General features: G+C 46.0%; 1 protein-coding gene across 1 annotated transcript in view; it reads right to left on the reverse strand.

The window, feature by feature from the left end:
* Nucleotides 1-26630, reverse strand: part of sdk2b (sidekick cell adhesion molecule 2b) — a 235086-nt gene that overhangs the window by 77369 nt on the left and 131087 nt on the right. The window contains exon 2 of the mRNA XM_068583252.1: nt 42-201. Within this exon, the coding sequence (XP_068439353.1) occupies nt 42-201 (160 nt within the window). The remainder of the gene's footprint in view (nt 1-41; nt 202-26630) is intronic.

The raw sequence follows: 26630 nt of genomic DNA on the forward strand, positions 1-26630 counted from the left end.
CCATCCCACGCGTCGGACCGATCGACCGTCTCCCTCCTCACCTGTACTCCAGCGAGAAGCGCGTCAGCTCCGTGCTGTTGTGGATCCACTTGAACTCCAGCGGCCAGCTCCCCTCGGCCATGCAGGTGAGCACCAGCCTGTTGCGCTCCAGGTGCAGCTGGCTGCGCACCGGCTCCGTCTTGAAGTAAGGAGGCACGTCGTCTGCGAAGAACAAAGAAGAGAGACATGAATTGGGGATTTCAAAGTTTTTGGGGGGATTTCTCATGACGAGACGGAAAAACAACCTCAAACAGCATCCGGATCACAAAGCCGTACATGAACCCGGAGGGCACACACGAGGTAAGAACAACTCCTTTTTTCATCTTGATGAGTTCGGGGGCAAACACGGAGTCGTCACAGTGCTATAAAAACCTTCGGCGAGGAAGAACAAAGAGGAATCGTCGACGCTTCCACCCGTCGCACCGTGACAGATTGTAGCGGTCAGATGCCCGGATCTCACCGGAGACTAAGCAAACGCCACTCGATCAGCGCCGGGCGGGTAAACACCGAGCCGCCGCACGCCAGATGGGAACGCCCTTTCTGAACGCGGGACGTTTGAGGCTACCTAAGCTCGTGCGAGGCCCCTGATGGAGGAGGCGGGGGGGGGGGGGGGGGGGGGGGTCTGGACTTGTGGTCGGGCTAAGCAGAGGCATCAAGTGGAGGAGGAGCGCTTGTGTGTCGGTTACTCATTCGCCACTTTCCCTCCGAGCTAGACAGAGCAGAGAGGAGGAGGAGGAGGAGGAAGAGGAGGAGGAGGAGGAGGAGGAGGAGGCGTGAAATCCTTTCATCATTTCGTTCGCCTCCACTCCGGCTTCGCTCCGTCTTCTGGCTCCTCCTGTGTTTCCCCAACACGCTCTGTTGAAGTGTGAAGGAACGGATTGAGGAGGACCGAGGCGAGAACCTCTCCACAGGGCGACGCACTCACTGAGCACGGCAACACACACACACTTACACAGACACACACACACACACACACACGCTGATTTTATACATCTCAATCAAACCGCCAGGGTCCCTCGGGGCCTCTAATCTCTCGCCCTCTCGATAGGTGACGCAACGGCACGGAGCCCACCTGATGATCGTTGTAAATATAGAACACATTAATTGGATGGTTGGATAATATAATCATGGAATTGACTGATAATCAGGCATTGAAATTAAACTGTCAAAATGATCTATAGTGCTGGTGTTTTGTTCCCTCAAATCCAGCCGAGTTCGACTGATAAGAGGAGGAACGGGGAGGGAAATACAGAAAGAAAGGAAAGAACATAGTCGATGACTTTACTGGGACTTCTGGGAGTGTGATGGGATATTATACAGCGTGGATATAGCAGTCTTGTAAGTCTTGTCAGTCTTGATATAAATGGGGTGCATACAATATTAAAAACAGCTCTATGTTTTTGTATTATACTCTTCTACACAACTAAGTTGTGAAACCTTCTGAAAGATACAGATGACTTCATCACGAGAATCAAAAGGAAGCAGAAACACAGCGGCTCACAGTGCAGAAGTGCACGGCATATCTGCGTAAGTCACGACTGAATATTCATACATTGCAGCAACGTCTTGATACATATTTATAAACAGCAGTGTGGTTTTCTGCCTTCTGAGCGCCGCGCTGACCCGAAGGCTGGCTGGTTTATTAATTAATATTCACAACAAATAGACAGAAGACATAGAGAGAAGGGCCTCGCAGGGCTTTGATCTGACAGATTCAACTCACATTACTAATTATTATTAAGTTTGATATCGCTTTCTGGTCGTCAAACGCGGAGAAAAGCACACAAAACACACACACACGGCTATTTGGAAAGTCGCCGAGGCGTCCGCCAGTGCAACAGAAGGAGTGCACGACGAACCTGAGAGAGGGAAAAAAAGGAAAAGTTGGGTTTAAGTGATGCGAGAAAAGATGATATATGAGAGAGCGGCGTGGCAGACGGAGGGCCTAATAGATGCAAAATAGAGATAAAATGTAAAAGAGACTCGGAGGTGCCTTCCCAGCGAGAGTGCCCGGGCATCTCCCGACACAGTGTGGGTTACGACGATGTGCCACTGAGCAACCGTGAGGGAGATTGAGATGTGCAATACTGATTTGAAACTAATTATTCCCCCGGCGATGTGCGCTTTGCTTTTATCTACGATAGAGAGATAAAAGAGAATGAGGAGGGGGGAGCACAGAGAGGAGAGAGAGAGAGAGAGAGAGAGAGAGAGAGAGAGAGAGAGAGAGACAGAGAGAGAGAGAGGCAAACTGGGAACGTGAGGGGAGGAACAGACAGCAGGGAGAGTGAGAGAGGGGCGTGCGAGATGAACGCGACCATCCGTACACACACACACACACACACACACACACACACACACACACACACACACACACACACACACACACACACACACACACACACACACAGGTTCATCCGCAGGAAGGTGTGAGGTTAAAGGAAACATTGATCACTGATGAGTATCTCCAGTAGTTCCTCTCATTAGGAAGTCCATGAGAGCTCATCGCTGTTATCCAACTGTGGAATCAACACGGGGAGGAGGAGGAGGAGGAGGAGGAGGAGGAGGAGGAGGAGGAGGAGGAGGAGGAGGAGGACGCCCTGGGGATGTGCTGACAATGATTATTTTCTTTCACATGATAAATATGTCAATTAATCCATCAATACAAAATACAAAAATAAAACAAATTATATATATTAAAATATATATATATATATATATATATATATATATATATATATATATATATATATATATATATATATATATATATATTGTTTTACATATGCTACAAAAAAGTCATATATATATATATATATATATATATATATATATATATTTAATTATTTTGTATTAAAAGTAGAATTACAAAAATTAAAAAAGTGTATTTTTTATTTTTTGTATTAGTAGAAATATTTTTCATTTTATTAAATTGTTAAAAAAAAAGTTAATATGAAATTATAATAATTAAACTTATTTAATTAAAATTGTTATATATTTTTTAATAGAAAGTATCAACATGCGCCGCAGTGCTTTGTGTTAGTTAATTACCTCAAACATGAGGGAGCAGAGTGAGTGGCGGCTTCACTCGTCTTTCTTCAGTAACGAAAGTAAATGAAGGGAATATAATCATCTTTACTCGGTAATTTAGTCTCAAAGCAAATTATTCTTGTATTCATCAGGTAACCAGAGGCGTATAAACGTGGAACGGCCTTCACCCTGAGCGCCGCGTAAACACCCGCCGCCGCTGAATGAGGCCGAGGTAACACAGTGTGTGGCCTGTGTCACGTCTCCTCCGTGGCAGGAAACGCCGATGAATGCGAACACAAAACCAACTGGAGCTTCCTGTCTGCACTTCCTGTGCAACACAAAGCAATTATTGTGTGATGGAGGCCCCCCTCATTTGCATACAGCGCGACCCACGATGCCAGAGGATGCTCCCTGGGGCCACGGCCCGGGTCGTCTCCAGGCGAGTGTGTGTGTGTGTGTGTGTGGGTTAGTGTGTCAGGCGGACCAGTCTGCAGCACACAGTCAATTAAATCGGCGCTCTCATTAATGAGAACAGTGCCAGGTACAAATGTCTGCCCCGGGGTGGGAATTCATAATTGAGAAGAACTCGGAGAATTCATTTCTAAAATAACAAGCGCTACAGGTTCACGGACATTTCTCCCTTTTTCCTTCAAGAATGCTCTTGAAAAGGTCAAAATAACCTTTTTTTTTTTATTATTGTCACTGTCAATCACGGAGGATCACGGAGAGAAGATGTATTTATTTCCCCAAAAATATGGCCGCGCACAACACGTTTGAAAGGAAGAAACTAATTAAAAAAACACATCAAGTAATAATTTGCGTAAATAGCGTCCGTGACATTTTTACATCCGGGTGAATCTTTTCACATTCACGCCACTTAAGTAATAATAATCCGCCCACGGCGACCGAGGAGAAGGGTCGCCAGGATCTTCTTTTCATGAGGAACAGAAACACAAGGGGACGCTCGCTGAATAGCGGCGAGATGTGTTGAAACTATCTCGCCACAGATAAAATATCCTCCCATGATTTTCATAACATTTTTCCATCAACGCGCCGGAGTTCTTCTCAATATGTCACCTGCTTTACAGCTGGCGCGATTTCCTCGGCTTTAGCCCGGTGCAAAACACACCGCTGAGTTTTCACAGATAAATCAGGCAGTCGGCACACACACAGACACACACACACAGACACAGACACACACACACACACACTGGCTACCTTCCAGTTCCCAGAAGGCTGCGGTGAAGTAGAAACCTCCCTCCTAGCTCAATCCTCAGGAGTCCGGTGCTCCCGGACACGGCATAAATATTTCAGGTGTGGCCTCGGGGCCGCACACGTCTGTACCGACACAGGTGCTTACCAAAAAAAAAAAAAAAAAAAAGGCAACAGACGACTGTGTAATGTGCGAGCGGGTCTACGTGGGGTTGGAGCGTCTCGACGTGGTTGGTGCGTGCGTGCGTGCGTGCGCACGTGTCGCTCTTTAGTGGCAGGTGTCCGGATGCGTGTGTTTGGTGCTGATGCTGATGAGGAGGGAAGTTTCCTGGTGGTCTAACTGAGCTGCTAATGGCCCCGCTGGGTGTAGAAATCTGCTCCACTGTCTGTCTTTATTTAGCACACTGGTCTGGTCCCCTCCGTGTGTGTGTGTGTGTGTGTGTGTGTGGCTCTAATATGTGGCAGTGTATGTATGTCAGTACATTACTGTACATGTATCCGTGTGTATCCGTGAGGGAGGTTTGGCAGTCGTGTGTGTGCTGACGGATATTTTCTCCCTGAGAGACACTCAAACCAAGGCCAGCTGCCGATGTCCACCAGCCCTCATCTGTGCAAACACACACTCACACACACACACATCTATATGGCACGCAGATTACACATTCTGTTGACACACATCCATAAGCCAACCCTTACATACACATGTACATGTGCACAAGCAGACGTACATCTTGCCCTGGCACACAGCTTTTGGCACGTCTTCTGTGTATTACTGTTGGCCCTTTTCATTCAATTCATGGCTCAGTAACGCCTCCTCCTCCTCCTCCTGCTCCTCCGCCTCCTCCTTCTCGCACTACATTTCCCACGAGGCCTTGCTGGCAGCCACTTATCTCGAGTGGAGCTGGTCTTCCAGCGCTGCAGGTTTCAAAGACCGCCTGCGTTGGTTAGCAGAGTGACCCAACCAAACTACATTTCATTAGCGACTATAACTTATTAATTCGCCATATTTCCGTATGTTTTTGGGTTCATGACTGGAGCTGGTCAGCTCATAATACACACCGCAGCTTCATTCAAGTCATTCCAGGATGCGGTTTCCTCAACGTGAGGTCCAGGTCCACCTCGAGGGATCAGAAGAAAAAGTGTGCGGTTTACCAAGCTGATTAACGAGATGAAAACCAAAGAAAAATCATGTTGAGGCAACAAAATATCCCTTTTATCCACCAAATATTTATCCCCCCAACCCCCTCCTTAATCGCTGCAACCTGCGATGAGATGAGGTGTTGAAAGTACTTTCTTTTTTCAAAGAGTTGACAAGCTGTAACGGCTTGTGAGCCATTGATCTTGGACAGGAAATTATCAATCATCTTCAGAAGTTTGAAAACTGATATCACTCACATGTCGGTGCCCCCCCCCCCCTACTCCTGCAGTGTCGGGATGCGACAGCACTATCTGCCCACAATCAATCAGAGCTGCTCCGACATTAAAAAAAAAAGTGTCTCCCTCTTTAAACAGCCCGAGCAAAGAGGGACCGTCGTAAATCTACGAGCTAACCTTTAGCCGCGACAGGCTAAGCTCTCAGCTTGCACGCTTACTTTTATCACTTACCCCGCAGCAATCTTTTCCCCACCTCCGATAATGACTTGCAAAGCTATACCGAGCAGCTAATGCTGTGAAACAGAGCAACACACACACACACACAAAAGTTGAAATACACAGGTGGGGGAAAGATTATGTCCTGTAAAAATGGAAGAAAATATGATTTAATGTATGCCAATACGTGCCTTTGGAATCCGGTTACTTCTGCGTAATGGCCCGTTGTGCTTAGCAATGTGTGTGCATGCTAAAAAGCGAGCTGCTTTAATTTCCCACAAGATCCAGAGAGGGGAAAAAAAAAACCTCCTTAGTGCAGGAGCGTGGTGCGCAGTACACTGTGCATATTACGCCGTTATGTTCATGGAGGCAAATCAATTCCTTTATTGTGGGACACAATGAGGCCGAGAAGCATCTTGCGTGTCGGGATCACACGGACACAGTGAGACGTTTTTCCATTCAAAAGCACATGTGCTGTAATATTTGAAACAAACATATGTCAGTGGGGGATTTTCTACATCAGGTAAGGTGAGGAATCGGCTCATTTTAGCTCATTTGAAAGGATGTGCTGAAAGACTTTGTCTTGCTCGGATACCGCGAGTGCAGTCGGAGGAAATGAGGGACGACCGACGGACCGGCGGGCTATACGGGTGGTGTGTGTCTGCAGCCCCCCCCCTTCCCCCCACCGGCCTCCTGAAAAATTAACGGCGCAGAACATTTGTTCGTCGGCGCTCAATAATGTATGGGCAGGTTCCAGCAGGAGGAATCATAGCGGAAGAGCAAAGATGAGTCCTCTCCCCTCGCCGTGTGCCGGAGAGCACATACCACCCCGCATCGGACTTCACAACTGCCCCCAGTGTGTGTGTGTGTGTGTGTGTGTGTGTGTGTGTGCCAAGCTCATAGCTCGACGTGACACTGGACTGCAAGAGAGTGTTGCTTGTGTGTCAGCCACCAAAAAAAAGGACACATTCCTCGCTCGTCCGAGCCGCAAATTCATTACATTTCCCTCGTGGGCGGAATTACGCGGAACTGATGTGTGATTGTGTGAGCTGAGTGTTATCGGTGCAAATACAGGACTCCTGTGCAAATATCAGTGATATGTGGAGGGATGCCAAATAGCAATTCCCCCTCTGGATGACGACTTCATCGGAGCGGGCGGGTGGAGGCTATAGCGGCCGCCTGCCTCGCAGCAAAGGGTGCGTTTGATTTACGGAAGAAGTGTCTGCTTGAAATACATGTAGAAGTTTGAATGTAAGGTATGAATATTGGTGCTAATGCATTTTGGTAAGCAACGACTGGAGGGGGTTTGACGGCGAGTGCTTTTTGGGGTGCCAGAAAAAAGCTAAAACCTCAGATTTCTTTCTAATCGGAGAAGAAAAGACTCTCAAAGTGTTCGTGACTGCCGCTAATGTTCTTCTAGGAACCTGCCAGTCTTTCCTTCACAGTCGGGAATGAAAAGAACATTAACATCAAGGGGTTTTTGTTGTTTTTTTTTCCATCAGGAGGCCACGCCACGACAACATAAACGGCGTATAATCACTAAAACACAGCCCTGCAGAGACAACAAAACACTTCCCAATCATCTGAAAATAGAGCGACTCGTTATCGACTCATTCAAAAGGATATTTGTGTAACTAAGAGCGGCAACAGCGGGCGCCGCAGCGCGTCTGCGGCGTTGCGCCTCGACGTCGCGTAGGTTGACGAAGCTTCCCACGAAATGGCTTTCGTTAGCTCGTTAGCTCGTTAGCTCGCTCCACCGGAGGGAGGTTCGCCGCGTTGCCATGGAGCGAGCGGAGCACGCGCGGTGCCGCGTGGTTAAAAAGATCCAGAAAAAAGCTGTGAGACCCCTCAGTGAACGTTTGTTTTGTGCTGGTTCATATGAACGTGTGTTTGAAGAGTCCTAGATTCTAAAACAAATACACAAATGGGGGCACAATTGGCACTTTGCGAAGATGATTAGTGCGCATGCAGAGCGTCTGATGGCCGAGGCGGCTTTGACGGAGAGAGCGAGAGAGAGCGAGAGAGAGAGAGAGAGGCCCATTATCCGGCATCTCGTCTGGACTCACACGCCTCCTCGCTCTGGAGAGCGGCAGGAAACAATTTACACTTCACGGCCGCGTAAGAAGGCTTTAAAAAAAGTACTGGAATTGGCTTTTTAGCCCGTCGCCGTTAGATGCCACATAGATGCTGTTTGTCGGACAAAAGCCAGTCAAGACGCGGCTCCTCTCAGGACACGCTTTAGTCTCTTCTTCACACAAATTGCCATCTCACCTTGGAAAAAAAACCCCTACAACATCCGATGCACGGTGCACTTATTGCACCGACTATGAAAGCCGAAAGCTGCTTGTGTTAATGTTCGTGTGTGTGCGGCGCTGAATGCACTCGTTCTGCGGCTGAATTGATGTGTCGTAACGTGTCTGCGTGGGCCTGTGTTTACACACTGTGTGCATGAGAGTCCATCAGCCACACAGAGTATCTGGTGTACGGCCATGCATGTTGAGGATGGCACAGCGGGGGTGTGTGTGTGTGTGTGTGTGTGTGCGTTCACAAGTTTTTTTCCGTCTCTCCGTGGTCACGCATGCAATCGAAGCTGCGTGAATGCGCCGCTTTCCGTCTCTTCCCTCGCCTCTGCTCTGAGGAATATCCATATAAACAAGGAGACCCCACCACCACCTCTATCCCTACACACACACACACACACACACACACACACACACCTCCCCAGGATGGATGCGATCATTGCCCCCTCCCCCTACACGCTCACCTAATGAAGGGCATGTCTTAATAAAGCCGGGGGAACGGATGGAGCTGCGTTCACCGCTCAGCGAGCCAATTAGCTCCTTCTTTCCTTCTGCTTTACATTTTTCTTTGACCTCCTGCCGTGTTCGCTCACAGTCATCATGGCTGGTTTACCCCTTACTCCCCCTCCCGCCCCCCACACACTTTCTGATTGCTTACATTGTGTACATATTTGTGTGTTTGGAGGTGCACGATGCAGCAGCAGGAAGGAAACACAAGGGCAGCAACTAAGTGGACAGCATCCACATATGTAGAGCCACCTTTGGCTTTTCATCATTTTCTTCAGTTCTGTTTTTTCGCAGGGGGAAAAAAAACAACAACATAAAGAGTTGTTTATCTTTTACTTATTAGTAGAGGGGTCACAACTTCCATCCAAGGTGATGCATTGAACTACAGGAACACAAAAGCTCGGCTGCAGTCCTCTGTGCTCCTGCAGGGGTCAATGTTTGCTCCTTTTGTGTCGGGGTCTTTGTGCTGCTCATGGGCCCCGAGTGAAAGCAAGCTGGGGCCATTCAGATGAACTATAATCTTTCATTAATGAGCTTTCAATTGAGGTATTATTTGGGATCAGGCCGCGGTGTAAGCTATTGTGTCGGTGTTAAAAAAAAAAAAAAGAATGAGAGGGGAAAGTAGATAAAGCGTAAAGGAGGAGGAGGAGGAGGAGGAGGAGGAGGAGGAGGAGGAGGAGGAGGAGGAGGAGGATGAAAAGTGGGCTGGAGGAGCAGAGTGATTAAAAGGGCTGGAGCTAGAAAAACACTCTGAGCTGTATAATAAAGTCTGACGTTTAGGTTAGGGGAGCAAACAAGGGTTTTATTTACATCACTGCACACGGAGCCTCTTAAGCCAGGAGCCTCATTGGACGGGTGTTAGGACCGGATAGTTTGAGGCCGCTGTGCGCCGAGCGCAGTCAAATTAAGCCTCGAACACAACAGATGACATATGGTCTCGCAAACAAGTAGCATTCATGACTTTAAAAAAAAATCCAAAAAAAAATCAACATAACAGTCTCATAAAGATTAAAGAGATGGCGAAAGGACGAGAGGTCGACGCGAGAGAGAGGAGAGGGCGGTGGGGAACGAAGCGGCCATGATGATTATTATTATTATAAACAATGTCATCGGTCCAAAACTTTGAAACTTTAACAATTTATTTAAAATTCTCCTTCACCTTCTTTTGCAAAAGCGTCAACGTCGCCGCCGCCAGGGATTGAAGAAGACAGGGATTGGTTTGAAGAAATACAAAACATGCGGGATCATTGTTTTTAGAGACTTTATATTATGAACACTAGTTCAGCTTGTTCATAAAAGAACAAACGTATTATTTCTGCTTTCAAAGGTCACACTCGGGGGGAAAAACAAATCACCTGCTGACGTTTTTAATCGCATTTTTTTTTATAACGTTTCCTCTCAGTCATCCAGTCACGAGAGGTGTCGGCTCGGCCCATTGGGAGCCGTTTGGGTTTCAGTGCCTTGCCCGAGGACATGTTGGCATTTAGAGCGAAGGAGCCGGCGCTCGAACCGTCAACTCCGCCCATTGCCGCTGATAAATGGACCTTCAGGTGCGATGTGTTGTCAGCTGTTTGCAGGGTCAACAATAAGCTTTTCAAAAAAAGAATAAAAAATACATTAACCTTTTGGAAAGCGTGTAAAAATCCTCCCCGCGCCCATTTGAAGTCCCAGCATGCCCCATTCAGACAATCATTTGGCATAAAATACGTAATTTTACCATTTTTGAACCGAATGACACAGTTTTTTGACTGAAACTCCTTCCTAACAGGCCAAGACTTTGTTTTAATGAGATTTTTGTTGCATATTCTGATTCTTTAGGTCCTAATCTTTCCAGAAAGGTGTCTTATTGACGCTCCAGGAGGCAGTTTTGGTGGAATCTGGCTCGTATCATGCTGGATGTTCATAGTCCCAATCAAAATATCTTTTGAAAAGTGATTTTTTTGCAGACATACATTTATTTCCCAAGACTTTGCTGAACAAATACATACAAAAAACATGATTCAAACACAGGAAAAAATACTTAAAGGCAGGGAAACAGGACGTCTGGAGCCAAGAATTGGTTCCACAGTTGTCAACGGGTTAAAACCCCGGATGACTGGTTTCATTTGTGTCTAAAGAGTAATTGGTAAAATGAGGTCTGATGGTGGGAAACATTTGGTACAAGCTGCCGCCAGCAGAGATGCTTCTTACGGAGAATTAGACTAAGAGTCCACATGGGATGCTATGAAAGCATGTGCGTGACTGTTAACAGGTTTTTTCGTGAGTAATACTTTAATCTTGTTGAAGTCTGGCACGACTGCAAACAGTGCGACGTCATAAAAGCAGTATTTTTTTTAGACAAAATCGATCGCTCAGAAGGATAAAATGGCCGCATTGAATCCGAAGTTGAATTGAGGTCGCGGAGGTCGCCGGCTGATCATAGTTTTCCATTCATTACTTTGAGGAGCGCGGCTTTGAGCTTTCTTTGCCAAACCAGACCTGCGCTTTCTTAAACAGTGTTGTTGTTGTTGTTGTTGTTTTAATTCAGTGAAGGTTGAGCGAGAACACGTATTTTCCTCAACACAGACGCAGTAAGGATTGCTTGTGGTGGAGAGGAAAATAAATCTTTTAAAACCTAAAGTGAGATGTGTCGAGAGGGCAAGTGGAAGGTTTAATCTTGGCTTTTTTTTTTTTTTTTTTTTTTGACTTTCTGTCAACAAGGGAGCAGAAATTGGATTGAAAGAGACGTATGTTTTACCCCCGAGTTCCTGCTGCCGTGATCGCTTTTCTAATATGAAATGCTTTGGAGAGGACAAAAGAAACAATAAAAAAACAAACAAAAAAAACATCTATTAGTCTCTCTTTGTAGTGCCATATCACATCAGTGGCTCTTTATTAGAAGAAGGGAAACTCTTTCCCTGCTTGCTGGTGGACACCTGAGAGGATCACCAGCTTACATGAACGGTTTTATCATTCTAAAAGAGTCGTGAGCAAAACCCACACCAAAAGAATTAAAGAAGTTAATTAACAAGTTACAGAAATGTTTGCGGATCACCATGAAGTGTTTTTGTTGTCGAAGACAGCAGCTTAGATCCTCCTTTAAATCGACAAAACACAAAATCAGTCTCGCATTACTTCCACGCTTTGAGCAACGCCCTCATTTGCTGCTTGCCAATGGCGAGACGAGGTGATCCATACCACTCTCGACAATAAGCGGGATCGATTTCCATTATTCTCGGGAAGAAAGCGAATGAGCGAACGAGCATTTTTCTCCCCCCCCCCGAAAAAGTCAAACAATTCCTTTTTAAAAGACAGAGAGACGACACATTCGCGTTGGCAAACACACACCTGCAGCGACAATTACCTCCAACCGCTGGAGGTACCGACTGCGGCAACCGTCCTGGAGAAGTGGCAGCTACCTCTCCTTCCACTTTACCAAATCAGTCTCTCTCTCTCTCTCTCTCTCTCTCTCTCTCTCTCTCTCTGGTGACAACCCCTGCTCTCAGGTGACTGACAGCTCCCTCAAATGGAAGTGCATTGGCCGCGCTGTGATTGACAGGTACGCCGCCCTCCTCCGTAAAAAAAAAAAAAACCTGCACCGGCCATTGTTTGATGAGCATCTGTCTAAAAGTGGACACTAAAAACAGGCGCTCAGCCACTCCAGCGCTCGTAGCGGCCACTCTCCTCTGCCACTTTATGGAGAGGGAAAGAAAAAAAAAAAGCTTTTTTTTCCCCTCCCATTCGATTTATGTATGATGCACTCCAGTTTTCAGCACCAATTTTCCACCACACTGCATAATGTGCCGGCTGTCATGAGGAGAGACCTCGTCCATACACACCAGGCCTGCCAATCTGGCAAAGTGCTGACCTGAGCTCAAATCCATGCAGCATGTATGGACATACCTGCCGCTATTTCCCGGATGCTTAAATGGCTATCACTGCACTCACGAAGCCATTTCCCACTGGGTTTTTAAACCACATGGCTTTCTCTTGAAACAACACATTCAGTGCTTTTCATGTTGTATGCTCCTCGTATGAATATTGCTGCAGGCTTTATACTTAGACGTGGTGAAAAAAAACAAAACAATGTATGATTTGTCGGGATCCTAATCTGCGGTAAGCTCGCGAAAAGCCAGAGCATTACCGCGGCGCCCTTAGAGGGTTAATGCCCATCACTTGAAGGAAAATGAAAAAAAAAATAAATAAATGAAATGTCATTCAAGGCGTGTGTGTGTGTGTGTGTGTGTGTGCATTTGCGGCTCCGTATGAAACTGCCGTTGGACCAGTTGAGCTGCACTGCACAGGAGAAAATGAGTTTGCCCTTTTGCTCTGTATCTGTGCAATATAGCGGTATCCAATTCATACTGGAGTAAAATAGCTGAGATAAAGTCGATGCCGGAGGCCAGTTTGGGTATCGCGGAGTGTATGGAGACACCATATAGGAGTGCGGAGAGCGCTGAATCCTGATGTGTGGAGATATCCGTGGGGAAAACCTTAAAAAATAATCCGAACTCAGAGAGTTTCAATGCTTAATCCCACCGAAACACCAACACCAAGGTGAGTAAATCACAACTCTGTTGGGATTTCAATTAATCACCGGAGTGAAAATATACTCAAGGCCCTTCGCGGGAGGTTAGATGGACATCCTCCCCTCCTCCGCACGGCTCCAGAATACACGCCGCTGGAACTTTTATCCCCGATGGCGTCAGCGCGGTGATGAATGGCGGGCGGAGGCGCCGCGCGCCGCATTCAGACGACGAGTCCTGCGAGCCTCCGTGCCTAATGACACCGCAAAGAGGGGCCGAGGTGGGAGCATCCATCAGGAGGGCTGGCGCTCGTCACTGTCTGCGGGGGGATCGCAGACCTCGCCGGGCGGCGCCGGCCCTTCACCTGTCCTCCACCCATCCTCCTAAACGCGCTCTCCATTAGCTTTCATCAGTGACCCGTCGCCCATGTACGCTCTTAAAGCGTCCATCCATTTGTTTGCTTTTTCTTTCACCCCTCTCCCCCCTTCTCTCTCTCTCTCTCTCCACTGCTATTCCTCTCCTTTCTGACTCGCTTTGCTCTTAAGATGAAAACCAACAATTTTGGACCCAAAGCACCTCACTTTATCACGAGTGCCTGTGACGGTAATTCCACCTTTCCTCGCGATGACGAGTCCAAAAAATGTCGAGAGTGAGGCGGGCGAATGCAGTGACATCGCTAACAAGTGATGCACGGTGGAAAACAAATGAGCTGCCACTTTAATTAGAGGTTAAACCGAAAGTTTCTGGAAAACAAGATTGGGTTCCCTTCGTTTTCGCTTCCACATAAATTTGACGATTCTTTTAAAAATTCCTTCAACAGCTTTATCTTCAACCATTTCACTCCACCATTATACACCCTCCTGTCCCCCATTTTCCTTCCCGCATCTAGGTTGGGAGTTGGCAACTCGGGGTATTGAAAGGAGGTGGGTGTGGCCTGACGTCTCGAGAGCGGCGAGGGACGCAGAAGTGTCGTCTAATTGTGCCGCCTCGCTGCCATCGTCACCGCTGAAGGTCAAAGCCATCCTTCAGCGGCGGCGGCGGCGTGACAGGTGAGGCACTCGTGATTGACGTCTCATGAGCTGTCTTCTTACCTCCTCGCCCACGGAGGTACACTATATATATATACGTTGCACAAAAGCACACATTCTGGATAATATTCCAACACACTCTCCTTTTCTTTCCCTTACACACACACACACACACACAACAACACACTCTGCCTATCCGGCGCCACTGCATTCATCCTCACAATCTCGGCGCATGCTGTACTGACAAAGCGCACTCCATTTCCGTTTTCCCGCCTAATGCAGTCCTGCAGCTCAGGCGCGCGCCAACTTGTATTCACCGCGGCGCCACAATGGCACGGCGCCGTCTCCGGCTGCCGCGAACGCCGACGAGCGTTATCAGGATCTGGGCCGGAGCACAATGCCGCTACAGCAGGACAGCGGGGGGGGAAAGAGGGTTTTGTAGAGAAAGAGCAACCTGGATCTCTGAGTCCTTGAGCCGAACGGCAGCTTGAGCTGAAGAATTGGCACTATTTTGTAAAAAAAAATATATATTGTGCTGCATATATAATATTAGAGCTTATATATTTGTACTGGTTGAGAAACTAATCCTGTATTCATGTCTGCTAAAGCTTGGTTATATAAATATATATTTACACAACAGACAAGACTGCATTCAAAACTGCAGATATATCAAATAGGAACAAGACGTTGTGCATATATTAGCGACATTTTAATGTTCTTTAAAAGTAGTCGGCTTCAAAACCTGTCTGAGATGCTCGTGTCTCTCGTGAGCTGTTTTTTCTTTTTGCCGTGGCGCTGCAGTCTCAGTTCTCGGCAAATTATCAGGCGAAATATGTCATCAAATCGTAACAGATGGCCAAAACGACAAAGTTGCAATAAACTTGGGTTTAAAACGTTCATTTATCATGGAACTACTTCTTCTTCACCATTAATTCCTGATTCCATCTTGTTCCTGTGATAAGTGCTCAGGCTTCATCTGTAACAGATTGCAAACTATTACCACGATTTCCAGAGTTCAGCCCTCAAAGGCCGATTGAAGTCGAGTCATTCGGCTCCGAAACTGAACCTCTCTCTCCGGGACCGGCGGTCTCTCTCCCCGTGACCTCTACCTGTCTAACGGCGAGAAAAGCCGGCTAGCGTCCTTGCTGCAATTAGCCCGACCTGTCCTATTCTTATAGCTGCTGCATCAGGCTTCTTTTATCATGCAGATCAAGAGCCAGACACAGTGCACATTGTCCTGGAACGCAGCCTGTTGTCATTGGAAAGTAAAAAGGGCAGAATGGCCTTTGGCAAGCCGGGCGGGCGGGCGTGGTGAGATAAAGAGGCCGAGGTCCTTCAGAAGCCAGAAACCAAAAGCTGCTCGCCTTTTAACCTTCATGTCCTATGAATGCTTCCTGCTTTGTTATGCTCTGCCTCTGTCCACTTCCTTTTCCACTTTGTTCATCTGTCTTAAATGTGTTATTCTTCTTTTACTAACTGAGACAAGAGTGGCTGGATCTAAGGAGAACAAATGCTTTATTGTCGAATAAAATGTGTTTGCACAAGTGCTACAATTCTAAGGGGAAATAAAACAATAACCCTTTTTTTTTTTTGAAGGATCTGTGGCCCCAAGGGCTCTTCTACCACTCAATGTAATTGATTTCTCTGAACATTATCACAAAGCCGTTTAGGTCGGAGGGTGCAGATGTGCCAGAATGAACACGAGCGTTCGGTAAGACGCGAGACTTAGCGTAGATGGAGACGAGAGACGGCAGAAGACTCTGAGAGCCAATCTGAATGAGTGTCTGTGCAGCTACAAGTGGAGTGGAAGTGTTCATTACTCATCTCGGGGTCTACGAGGAGACTTACACCTGCGTAGAACAGCAGTATCGTACGCTTCATTAGTGGGGTTTCTTTTTCTGTGCCCTTTTTTTTCTTCCCGTGGATTATATGGTTAAGCCGTTTCGCATCAAGCGCACTGTGGCTGATTTGATTTCTAATGAAACACAAAATATGAAATGCAACCAGGGGAGGGAGGGTCTGATGGTTGTTGTTGTCGATCTCACGTGTCTTATACATACAATAGTGGGCATTGGCACAGATGGGAAAACTGTGTTTGTGAAAATGTATGCATGTATTTCAAGGTTTATATTTTTAGATACGCCGCCTTGCCTTCACATGTTTCTTCATTTACACGTTTACTTTCTTTCTTTTATTCCAGTTACCGTCCTCGCTTGTGGATGGTTGAATGCAAACCAGTTAATTAGGTCGCACAACGGCAGTTGTGTGCACATCCAATGAGGCCGGATGCGGGATTGCAGATTCAGTAAAAAAAAACAAAAAAAAACGTGTGTGTTGTGTATTGCACACATTCATCGATGATGTTGTGACATTTCCTGTTCAAGTGGGAACAATAAAGTTGTTTTTATCTTTTACAATAAGTAAATTCTGTTATAAAGGAGGAACATTAACACAACATTCATACATTGTGTATGCATGAAACATCAGAGTGGTTAACAGTAGAATACATCTAAAAATATCAACACTTTAAGTCAAATCAGCCTGAAAATACAGAAAAAAGCCTGATATGAATGCATTAAATACAAGCAAAAAACACATCGTGAATACATTTGGGGACCTTCGCAGAAATATTATGCTAATTTCAGCATTTTATTTTCATCAATGACCCTATCGACTCGCAACCTGAAAATACTGTTAAGTGAAACGTTCTACGTATAATAGAACAAAAGAACATTTGGCTTAATGACGATTGGTTTAATAGTAACCTTGGTTGGCAACGTGTGCATATGTGTGTGGCACTTAATGATAGTGCATCATAACGAGAGAGGCTGTTCCTGAATGAAAGCCCACGGCCTCACACTGCTCAAGGTCATTAGTGCTAATGCCACGCTTTTTGCCATCTGCTGAGATTGTTTACACTTGCCTAGATAATTAGCTCCTAATTAGTAGTGGATGGTGGGGAATATACGCGCTGTCTGTGCACATGTTTGTGTGTGTTTAAGAGATGGAGTGTGTGTGTGTGTGTTTGTTTGTTTCAGTAAACATATGATCGTCATTAAGGAAGGCAGGTTGACCTGAGCAATTACAGATCAGCTACAGAGATATATAGTGAAAGAAAGAGAGACAGAGAAAGAGAGAGAGGTTTAAAGTGGACGGGGCATCGAGCTGCAGTTTTGCATTAAGTGTTATTGTCGGTGCAATATAATGAGGTTAGAGTAAGTATGATTGTTGGACGTGAGTAAAATATGCAAGTTATGCAACAAAGCGTGGTAAAGTAAGTTAAAGTCAACTTTCGGTTTCACACTGCACACGGGCAGCGATCTTCCGAGTGAAAGTCCTGTTTGTCGGGACAACAATCGCACCACCTGCCTTTGTTGCACGTTCTAAACCACCTGACTCCATCCTTTGCTCCCCTCATAATGACTTTAGCCGCGAGAAGTCAACGTTGTTGTGTTGCGCTGGTGTCTGTGATCAACAACCGTAAAAGTTGGGTTACAAGCCACTGCTAAACCTTTGGTGGTTGTCTCCGCGAGCTCCCCGCCGTAGCAAGCTAGCGCTGCTTCTAGCGCTGCTTCTAGCACCCCACCATAGCCAGCTAGCGCTGCTTCTCGCTCTCCACTAGCTCCATGCTAGCTCCCCGCTGTAGCAAGCTAGCGCTGCTTCTAGCTCTCCACTAGCTCCCTGCTAGCTCCCCGCTGTAGCAAGCTAGCGCTGCTTCTAGCTCTCCACTAGCTGAGCTCTCTGCTAGCTCCCTGACTTCTTTGTTCTCATTTCATTCTAATTTGATTTGACCTCCAAACCTTTTGTTTGCAATATAAATAGTTAAACTTTAAGAGAGTTTTGCTATCATTTAATTAGTTTTTTCATATCAAAACTCATTTTTTTGTGCATTTGATGAGTACTTTTTTAATTACAGTGCTTTCATTTTCTATCAAATATATTGTACTGGACTGCCCATTAGAGGAACAGCGTATAACATTTACAGGGATTAATTGTCAGGAATGGTTCACTCGCTGTTGACGCTTGTTACTGGAGAAGCAAAACCATTTTTGCTTTTAAAAAAGCCAATATTTTATCAATACATCTGTTCAACAAGCATAGACATGTAAACAAAAGTGAAACCTAATTCAATCGTCCTCTGTCCGCAGTCATATTAAATATAAATGATAATCCTGTTCTGAATTCATGTTTTTAGAATTATTTATGTTTTAAAAATGAATTATTTACTCATGTAATACAACACAGTGTTGTTAAGAGTAGCTCCTAGTAGCAGTAAAGTCTTTAAGATACATATCCCTAACTATTGTAGTTCTCCAACACGCTTGCAAAGGGAGGAAAATCTGCAACACACCACTAGATGCCACTAAATATTATCCACACAAAACATAATCGTATCCACACTGAGCGCCGCAAATTGAATTACATCCGCACATGCTGTACGTTGATGGCGGCGGAAAGTTTTAGAGATGTTTGTGAATGTCTGGATGCCACCAGAGTTGAGTGAGACGATATCTGTGGGTGAACTGGTGCTTTACTGGTGTTGTCTGCCCTCGTCCTTGAAGCCGTGGAAGGGTAACGCAGTGCAGCAACAGACACACACACTGGGGCATGTTTGTAGTGAAGCCGTCGTGGGCTGTCATTTTAATTAAAAAGGCAGGAAAAACAGCAGTCCGGGACTCAAAACCAAAGCACACCAACAAAACCGATTGTGCCTTTTCAGGATTTTCCCTTCAACAATTCCCCTTGGTTTCCCGGCCCTTTGTTCTCCTCTTTCAGTTCGCATCAAGACAGACCGCAGATTGTAATCGCTTGATGAGATTACATCTTGTGCCAATGTGTTTGTAACAGAGCATGCGGTTTCTCCTATAATCTCCAGTGAGCCTTCATAGTAAAACAGATGTCGTGGAGGGAGCTGGCCCTAATCCAGCGATGTACTGTAATCCACGAGTCCTCTGAATGGTATCACAGAGGATATTATGTTTCCTGGTTCAGACATTGTTACGTGAGAGGGAAGGCAGGGCGGCTGAGGGTCTGCGTTGGGCGGCTGGAGGTTGACGGGTGAAAGCAATACAGTCTGTGCTTGAAAACAATTTCCGTGCAGCTGCAAACCAAAAAATGTGCTTTTTAAGTTCAATTTATTTACAAAGAACTCTTTGAGAGCAGGTCAGAGGACATGTTGCTGGCCTTCCAGCTCCTGCTGGCCCAAGTGGATTCAAAGCAAAGTCCAACAGTGCACGACACCGACCAGCCTCTAAATCAATTGTTGAGAAAACACAGGAAACTAATTTGTCTGATAAAGCGAGAGGACCGAAGGGGGATCAGAGACCCAAAGCTTCCTTGGGTTGTTTGGGTATTTGCTGCCATATCTGAAGTGCAGCCCGGGGCCATGTGAAAAGTTGAAATGAAGGCGAAGCTGTTTGGCTTCTTTTGATGTGGCCGCCGTGAATATGGAGCAGCGGAAGCGGAGGAAAAGTGAAGCGATTGTAGGTGGTTGATTACCCCACGTAGGAATGGTGGAACAAATGAGAGGGGCATAACCTCAGGCCCACACTGTCACAGCCAGCAAAGAGCTTGTTCTGTGTAGTGGGTCTGTTCTGTGGAGCATCTCCACGCTCGAGGTCTTGTCCGGCCTTCCTCCAGGTGTCGACGAGACTGCTCTCGACTGCAGATGTTTCTTGAAGACCAGGATCAAGTAATCTCCTTCGTCTGGCTTCTGCATCTACATCATAAACTGTCCGCCACAGCCGCCTGTCGACTGGTGAAAAGTTTGCTTTACTGGACACCGAATGATGCAAACCGGTTAAGCCCGATAAACCCAGTAAAACACGGAGTTCTACAACACCGGTACGCCACAAAAGAAAAGGAGTTGATTTCAAACTAATCACTCATCTTGGGTAATAAAGCTTATAGTCCATGGAGGATGAATCTCGGACAGATGGCACATGATAATGCGGCTCTACAGATGATAAGAGGCTTGAAAAAGATGAACAATGCAACAATGAAATGGAAGAAAAAAAGTCCTCCCAATTCAATTTGTGAAATGAGAAATATCAGCTCTTTAATGCTTGAGGGAAAAAAAGGAAATATGTCTTACAAAGATTCCTACTCTTATTCTAGACATGAAACATATTACTATGTGATAGTCCAAGGCAGAGAGGATCACTTCACACAAATGTAAAAAAAAAAAAAAAAAAAAGAAGAAATGTGGTTTTGGGGAAGGAGTTAGGAATAAAAATCTTGCCGGGGGCTGACTGGAGGCCCGGGCCGCACTGTTCAGAGTTCAAAGATGTTATTGGCCTCCGTGATCTCCTCTGGACTGGGACTGGGAGGCAGATCAATATTTATGTTTTGGCAGATCAAAGGATCACTGTTCAAAAATAAACACACCGTCCACCGCATCCACCGCATCCACCGCCTCCATCGCCTCACCGCTTCGGTCTCGGTCGCTCTCTCACCTCCGAACATCATTGTTTTCCTCGGCTCGACCGTGTTAACTAAGTTCCAACGGAGTTAGGTGCGGAGGAGATTTTGATCTCGCCTCGGCCGGTCAACACTCCATAGACGCGATGAATTCGACGGAAGCAGAAAAGGTCAAACTCGCCCGACGCTCTGAGAACAGTTGAAACTCCCACGGCTGCAGGGAGGCTCTTGGTTTGGAGTGAACCTTCTCTCGCCCTCCTTGTGTGCTCTTTTTAACGCCGTCTTTGCATGTCAAAGACGAGGAGCGAGAGAAAAGGGTACCGGGGGTTTTGGAGGTGAGAGGTTTGTGCAGGTGGCCGGATAGAAAATGAAGGCTTTTATAGCAATGAGCAAAAAAAAAATAGAAAAAGTATCCGCTATTATGTAAAACTCAAAGGATGCTTTCATGTTAGTGCAAACCTCTCATCCTCATTTCTTGACATGAAAAACATCTTGTTTACCATTTCCTGAAAATCAATCTGCATGTGTATTATCTTGATGAAATGTTCGAAGTCTGAGATCACAAGTCATCCCTCTTTTTTGCTTTTTTTTTTTTTAAATCAAAAAGCATCGCCAATGCCAAATCTGGCTTTGGCGATTTCTTTCTTGGAGATACATCAGAAATCCTCCTTTAGCCTCCGAGCCTGTGCGTGGGCGGGCGGGGTTTGTGTTTGATTGGCGGGGGTCACAGAGGTTTCATGTAAATTAATTCACCCTTTTAACCAACTTAAAAGACAAATTATAGCGGCTGGTCCACAAGGCTCAAGACTTTTTGTTTTTGCCACCGTTCAAAAACATATTCTCCCTCTCTGAAGTCTGTAAACCATCTGAAATCATAAGTGTTATTTTTTTACTTTGTTAAAGTAATTTATAGTGGGAGGTTTTCTGATGAAATTATAATAAAATAGTGTATTTTTCTTCTTGCCATGATGTATTATAAACTGCTTCGAGCCAGAGTTTGACAGCTCATAATTCATCTCTAATATCTATTTTCCATTAATGTGAAAACGTATCCTTCAAACATATCTTTCAAAACGTATCCTTCAAACAAATTAATTCATTTAAATGGATTCATTCAACTTTCTCATTAAAACTACATTTTACAAGATTACATGCGCACACATTATAATAACTTCATAATTTACTTTTGCTCAATACTCCTACTTCACTGAACGGAGCCTGAACGCATCACAATGGAACAGAACGGAAACTTTGATTGGTTGTTTTGTCACATTATCAGAGCCCAACACATTTTAAGGTCAGCAGATAATAAAACAGCTGGAAACAGCGACGTTACTTAACGGCAATGCAGCTTTTAAAACCAGGATTATGTCATACACTTATGTCATATCACAATATCCAAAACCTAAGATGATGTTTCTTCAAACGCAACTTCTCGTAAAAACCACAAATTTCCTCTTTCAAATCCCATTTAGCGGACAGACGTGAGCGCGGTCTCCTCATCTAACTCTCGGAGAAGAAAGCCAATTCCCAAAATGTCGAATCGTTCTTTTAAAAAAGAGCCGCTTTGTCCACGTGTGTCCTCGCTTGTGCATTAGAAGGAGATGTTACAAAGCTACTTTCGCAGTTTTAACTCTCGGCGTGCGGGAGGTTTTCATCGATCCAGCTAAATGAAGAAAAAACAAGAAAACAGGGCTCTAAAGCAAAATGAATCCTCCTACGATTTTTAAATCCACAATTAAACCAAAACTCACTGTCCAATTATGCTCACACAGGGCGCCCGGGCACCCACACACAAAAGAAAGAGAAATCTTTCTTTCCGAGCCCCTGTATAGCAAGGTGCAGGAGCACAATGAAGAAAGAGAAAAGGGGGGAGGCTGAGAAAAAGAAAAGAAAAAAGGGAGTAATTATGTCTGCAGAGGACAAAACAGTAATGTAATAAAGACCCCGTGTCGCAGGGAAATGTCTTCCCACTGTGAAACACGGTCGCTGACACAAAGCGTAGATCAATAGTCGCCCACTGGGGCTCCCGTCACGAGCCTAATCAAAAAATAATAACAATGATAGTAATTGTAATGGCCCAGTCACACTAATAACGTCCATAACAATTACAATAAATTGCAATGTGATGTCAAACTTCCAACACGTTTGACAGAATGAATCATGCTCGGTGGGAGAGGGAAGGGCATATGTTATTAGGGTGTGGAGATTCCTGGTGCTTAAATGAAACATCTCTCGCCTGTCAGGTTCAGATGATTGAAACAAGACAACTAAATGTATACGTGCCTTGTGGAAAGGTCAGGGCCTCTGATCATGTGACACAGACGGGGAAGTCCACGAGAGCCGGCGACGAGGGGGAGGAAGAAAAAAAAAATGCTAATGGTCTAGGTGAGGGGAAAGTAGCATTAATACCCATTTAATGGACTGTGGCGGAGCGCTGTGAGCGAAAGTGAGGCGTCTGTGTGCGAGTGTGTTTTGTGTAAGACGGCAGCTCAAGGTTTTAGGGGTTCTGCGGCGAGCCATTGTGTTACTTTAAGCCTCAGATTTAACCCCGCTGCACGGGGAGCGAGATCAGCTATTACTGTCAGCAAAGTTATTACAGCTGCGCGCCCCGTCGTAGGATTACTCTCCGAGTGTGTGCCGGAGCGGGATGTGCGCCAGGCACGTCGGTGAGGTTTGCATTGTGCGAGCGGATGCGACGGCACGTTATGTGCTGCCGGGTGTTGACAGTAATGTGTGCATACGCGGGTAGTGATGTGTCTGATTGCGCGACGCGTACGCGACGCACGCCTGTCAGCTAACCTGTCGGAAGCAATCTGTCGCCTCGCGGACGCTTGGCTCGCTTTAACGCGTTGGTGCTTTACAACGGGAGCGCAGTGTCGCTGACGGTGAGAGCGCAGGTGATTGGATTGATCACGGTGGACCATCATGCACTCTGATGGAGGGAGGGAGGGAGTCGATGGGGAAGCAAATGTCTTTCAGTCCTGAAACCAGACAGCGATGTGAAAGTGCCTTAAACCCGGCCACCAGGGGGCGATTCAAAAATAGGTTCAATTCTTTGGAAGTACAGAAAATGGCCCCGGTTCCCACGTGATTAATAACTTCGTTAAACATTGAATACTTGATTGCTAGTTTAAAGTTTTCTTCAATACAGCATGAGGTTAGTTTTGTCAATTATGGCCCATTTTAGATTGAAATACCAGGAGATGCTTTGAGGGCGGGGCTACCTAACTTTAACGCTTTCACGATGTGTGTTTTTTAGTTCACAGAAGTTAATATTAACTTTCAAACACGTATTGTTCAGCAATTGGTTGCTTTACCCTCTTGTGTCACTTCTAGCTCCAAAGGGGGCCAAAAACCAAGATGGCCGAGTCTCCACAACCACAGCCCACAAACCACTGGATGAAGTCACAGTGACTAACTATTTATTATATACTGCCTATGCTTAACAAATATAGTCTGATGTAAGTTATGACAGCAGCTTCAGGATGATTTTTTTTATACATTAACTACTTTTAACCAACCTCCACAGAATCGATGTGAAAATACTTCCTCGTAGTGGAACACAGCTTGAGCCCGTTTGAGTTCGTAAGCGTGCGATTGTCCAACAACAGACCCATAATCTATCATTTTGTTCACTGTAATCAGCTGAAGTATATCAACGCCTAAAAAGGGCTGTTCTGAAATGATCCTCTCCGCTATAAGGAAGCCCGTAAAGACAGTCTGGATTCAGAGAGAGCGTGAGGATTTCATGGAGATGAAATCAAAATCCATGAAGATTTCCTGGAGCATACGCTTGTGGATTTTTGGCATTCCTTCTTTTTTTGTTTTTTTTTGTTTCCACAGTTCAAGTCTGCCACTGTTGGTTCAGCTGATTACAGCGCGGCGCCGGGTTTCAGCGGCAATCCGAGGACGATCTAAACATTTAAAATCGCTACAAAAGCAGTTTACATACAGAGATGTCGCTCACAGTCAGAGCGGTTTGGATTATTCTACAAATAAGGACATGGAAATGCATGCGTACTGGCATTTGCGGCTCTACACTGCTCCGTGTGTGTGTGTGTGTGTGTGTGTTTGTGTGTTTGTGTGAGTGTGTGTGTGTGTCTGAAATGCATTTCCCGGATGATGACTGGATGACCACATTGCAAAATTACTGCCAAACCCTCCTGACCCAGACTACTTCCTTCCAACATACCAGAAGACAGAAATCACAGTCACACACACACACACACACACTATCCATCTCCGACCTCTCATCAGTCGAGCCCTCTGCTAACATAACGGGCCTCCCCCTGAGCTCTGAGGGGTGAAAGAGGGAGGGAGCCGGAACAGCGGGACAGCCGCTCCGACTCCCCCTCCCCTCTTTTCTTGTCTCTTATCTGCAGATGTCTCGCCTCCCGCGGCCGTCCGACTCTTTTCAGACGTTCTATTTTAAGAGCAGAGTTGCTCCGTTCGATCACGCTGTCCGTGTGTCGGTTCTCCAGACGACAAGAGGAAACAAAACCGGTCCGTGTGCGCAGTGCCTCTCTGTGCGTACGTGTGGCTCTTTGTTAGTGTATGACTGTATGTGTGTGTGTGTGTGTGTCTCTTTGTGTTATGAGACTCTTTACACAACCTACACATCCCCAGTTAAAACGGTAAACCAAAACTTGAGTGCTTCCAGATGGAGACACTCTGTAAACCACAGTGGCCCATCCCTTCAACCATGAAGCAAACACACACACACATATATAAGCACACATGAACTCACTCACTCTCTCTCTCTCACACACACACACACACACACACACACACACACACACACACAGTGGAAGCTTGTCCTGCTGGGGCATAACATATCTCACTCTCCCACTATGTTTATCTCTGATGACAACTTTCTGGGCCAGGCTATTGTTTGACTGTTTATCTGAACCTCAGGCTCCAAAACCAGCAGCGCTATGATTCAGTCTTTCTGCTCCCTTTCACAGACCGCGGGTATAAAGTGGGAGAGAAGGCGGTTTGGGAGAGGAATGAAGTGAGGGAGGAAGCCTGCTATGAAATGAGTTGAGTTTTGTTCAAGGTCTCTCCAAGGTCTCACCATTCAAAACTCATCAACGCCTGACAGGCATTGATGAGACCGGAGATAAAGTGGTTCTGCAAATGTTTACCGGGGATTTTTAAAATAGGGTCAGTCCGCCCAAAAAACACGAGGAGAAAAAAAAAGCAGAAGGAAGAAATAAGAGCAGCGCGTGTTTCCAGAAACAACGACGGGTTGGGCTGCGGATAATCCACAGACATGGCTGTCGACAGTTCTCATGAGGACTAAAGGGTCTTCAGGAGAAAGCAGTTCCTGTCCACGGGGAAGTCTGTGGATTACCCAGAGTAATAAGGGCTTTGTGTTCAGACACATTGTTGAGCTTTTAAAATGCAATTTTTCAAAAATGTCATTCCCCTATACTGTATGAGATAAAAAACGAAACTTTCTTCATACTTTCCTCTCAATTCACCCCGTCCCTTCTCCAACTTCTTTCTACTTGTCCCTCCTCCCGCAAGGCTTCCTTGAGGTCGCAGGCCCTCCTTGATGGCGATGTCCTTTGGCATCTCGGAGGCCGAGCCAAAGACGACGCCCACCATGAAGAACACCGCAAACAAGGACTTGTCCCTCCTCCTCTCCCTTTCGTTCCCGCAAGGCCTCCTTAAGATCACAAGGCCTCCTTGGGTTCGGAAGGCCTCTTTGTGGTCGGAAAGCCTCCTTGAGGTTGCAAGACTTCCTTCATGGCTATGTCCTTTTTTAATCTCGGGGGCCGAGCCAAAGACGACGCCAACCATGAGGAAAACCACAAAGAAGGACTTGTCCCTCCCCTCTCCTTCGGTCCTGCAAGGCCTCCTTAGGATCGCAAGACCTCCTTGCGGCCGGAAGGCCTCCTTGAGTTCGCAAGGCCTCCTTGATGGCGATGTCCTTTGGAATCTCGGGTCTGAGCCAAAGATGTCGCCCAATCAGAAGAACAACGGAAACAAGGACA

Source organism: Clinocottus analis, unplaced genomic scaffold (assembly GCF_023055335.1).
Source record: "Clinocottus analis isolate CAN_PGR_092001 unplaced genomic scaffold, fCliAna1.0.p SCAF_19, whole genome shotgun sequence".
Lineage (NCBI taxonomy): Eukaryota > Metazoa > Chordata > Actinopteri > Perciformes > Cottidae > Clinocottus > Clinocottus analis.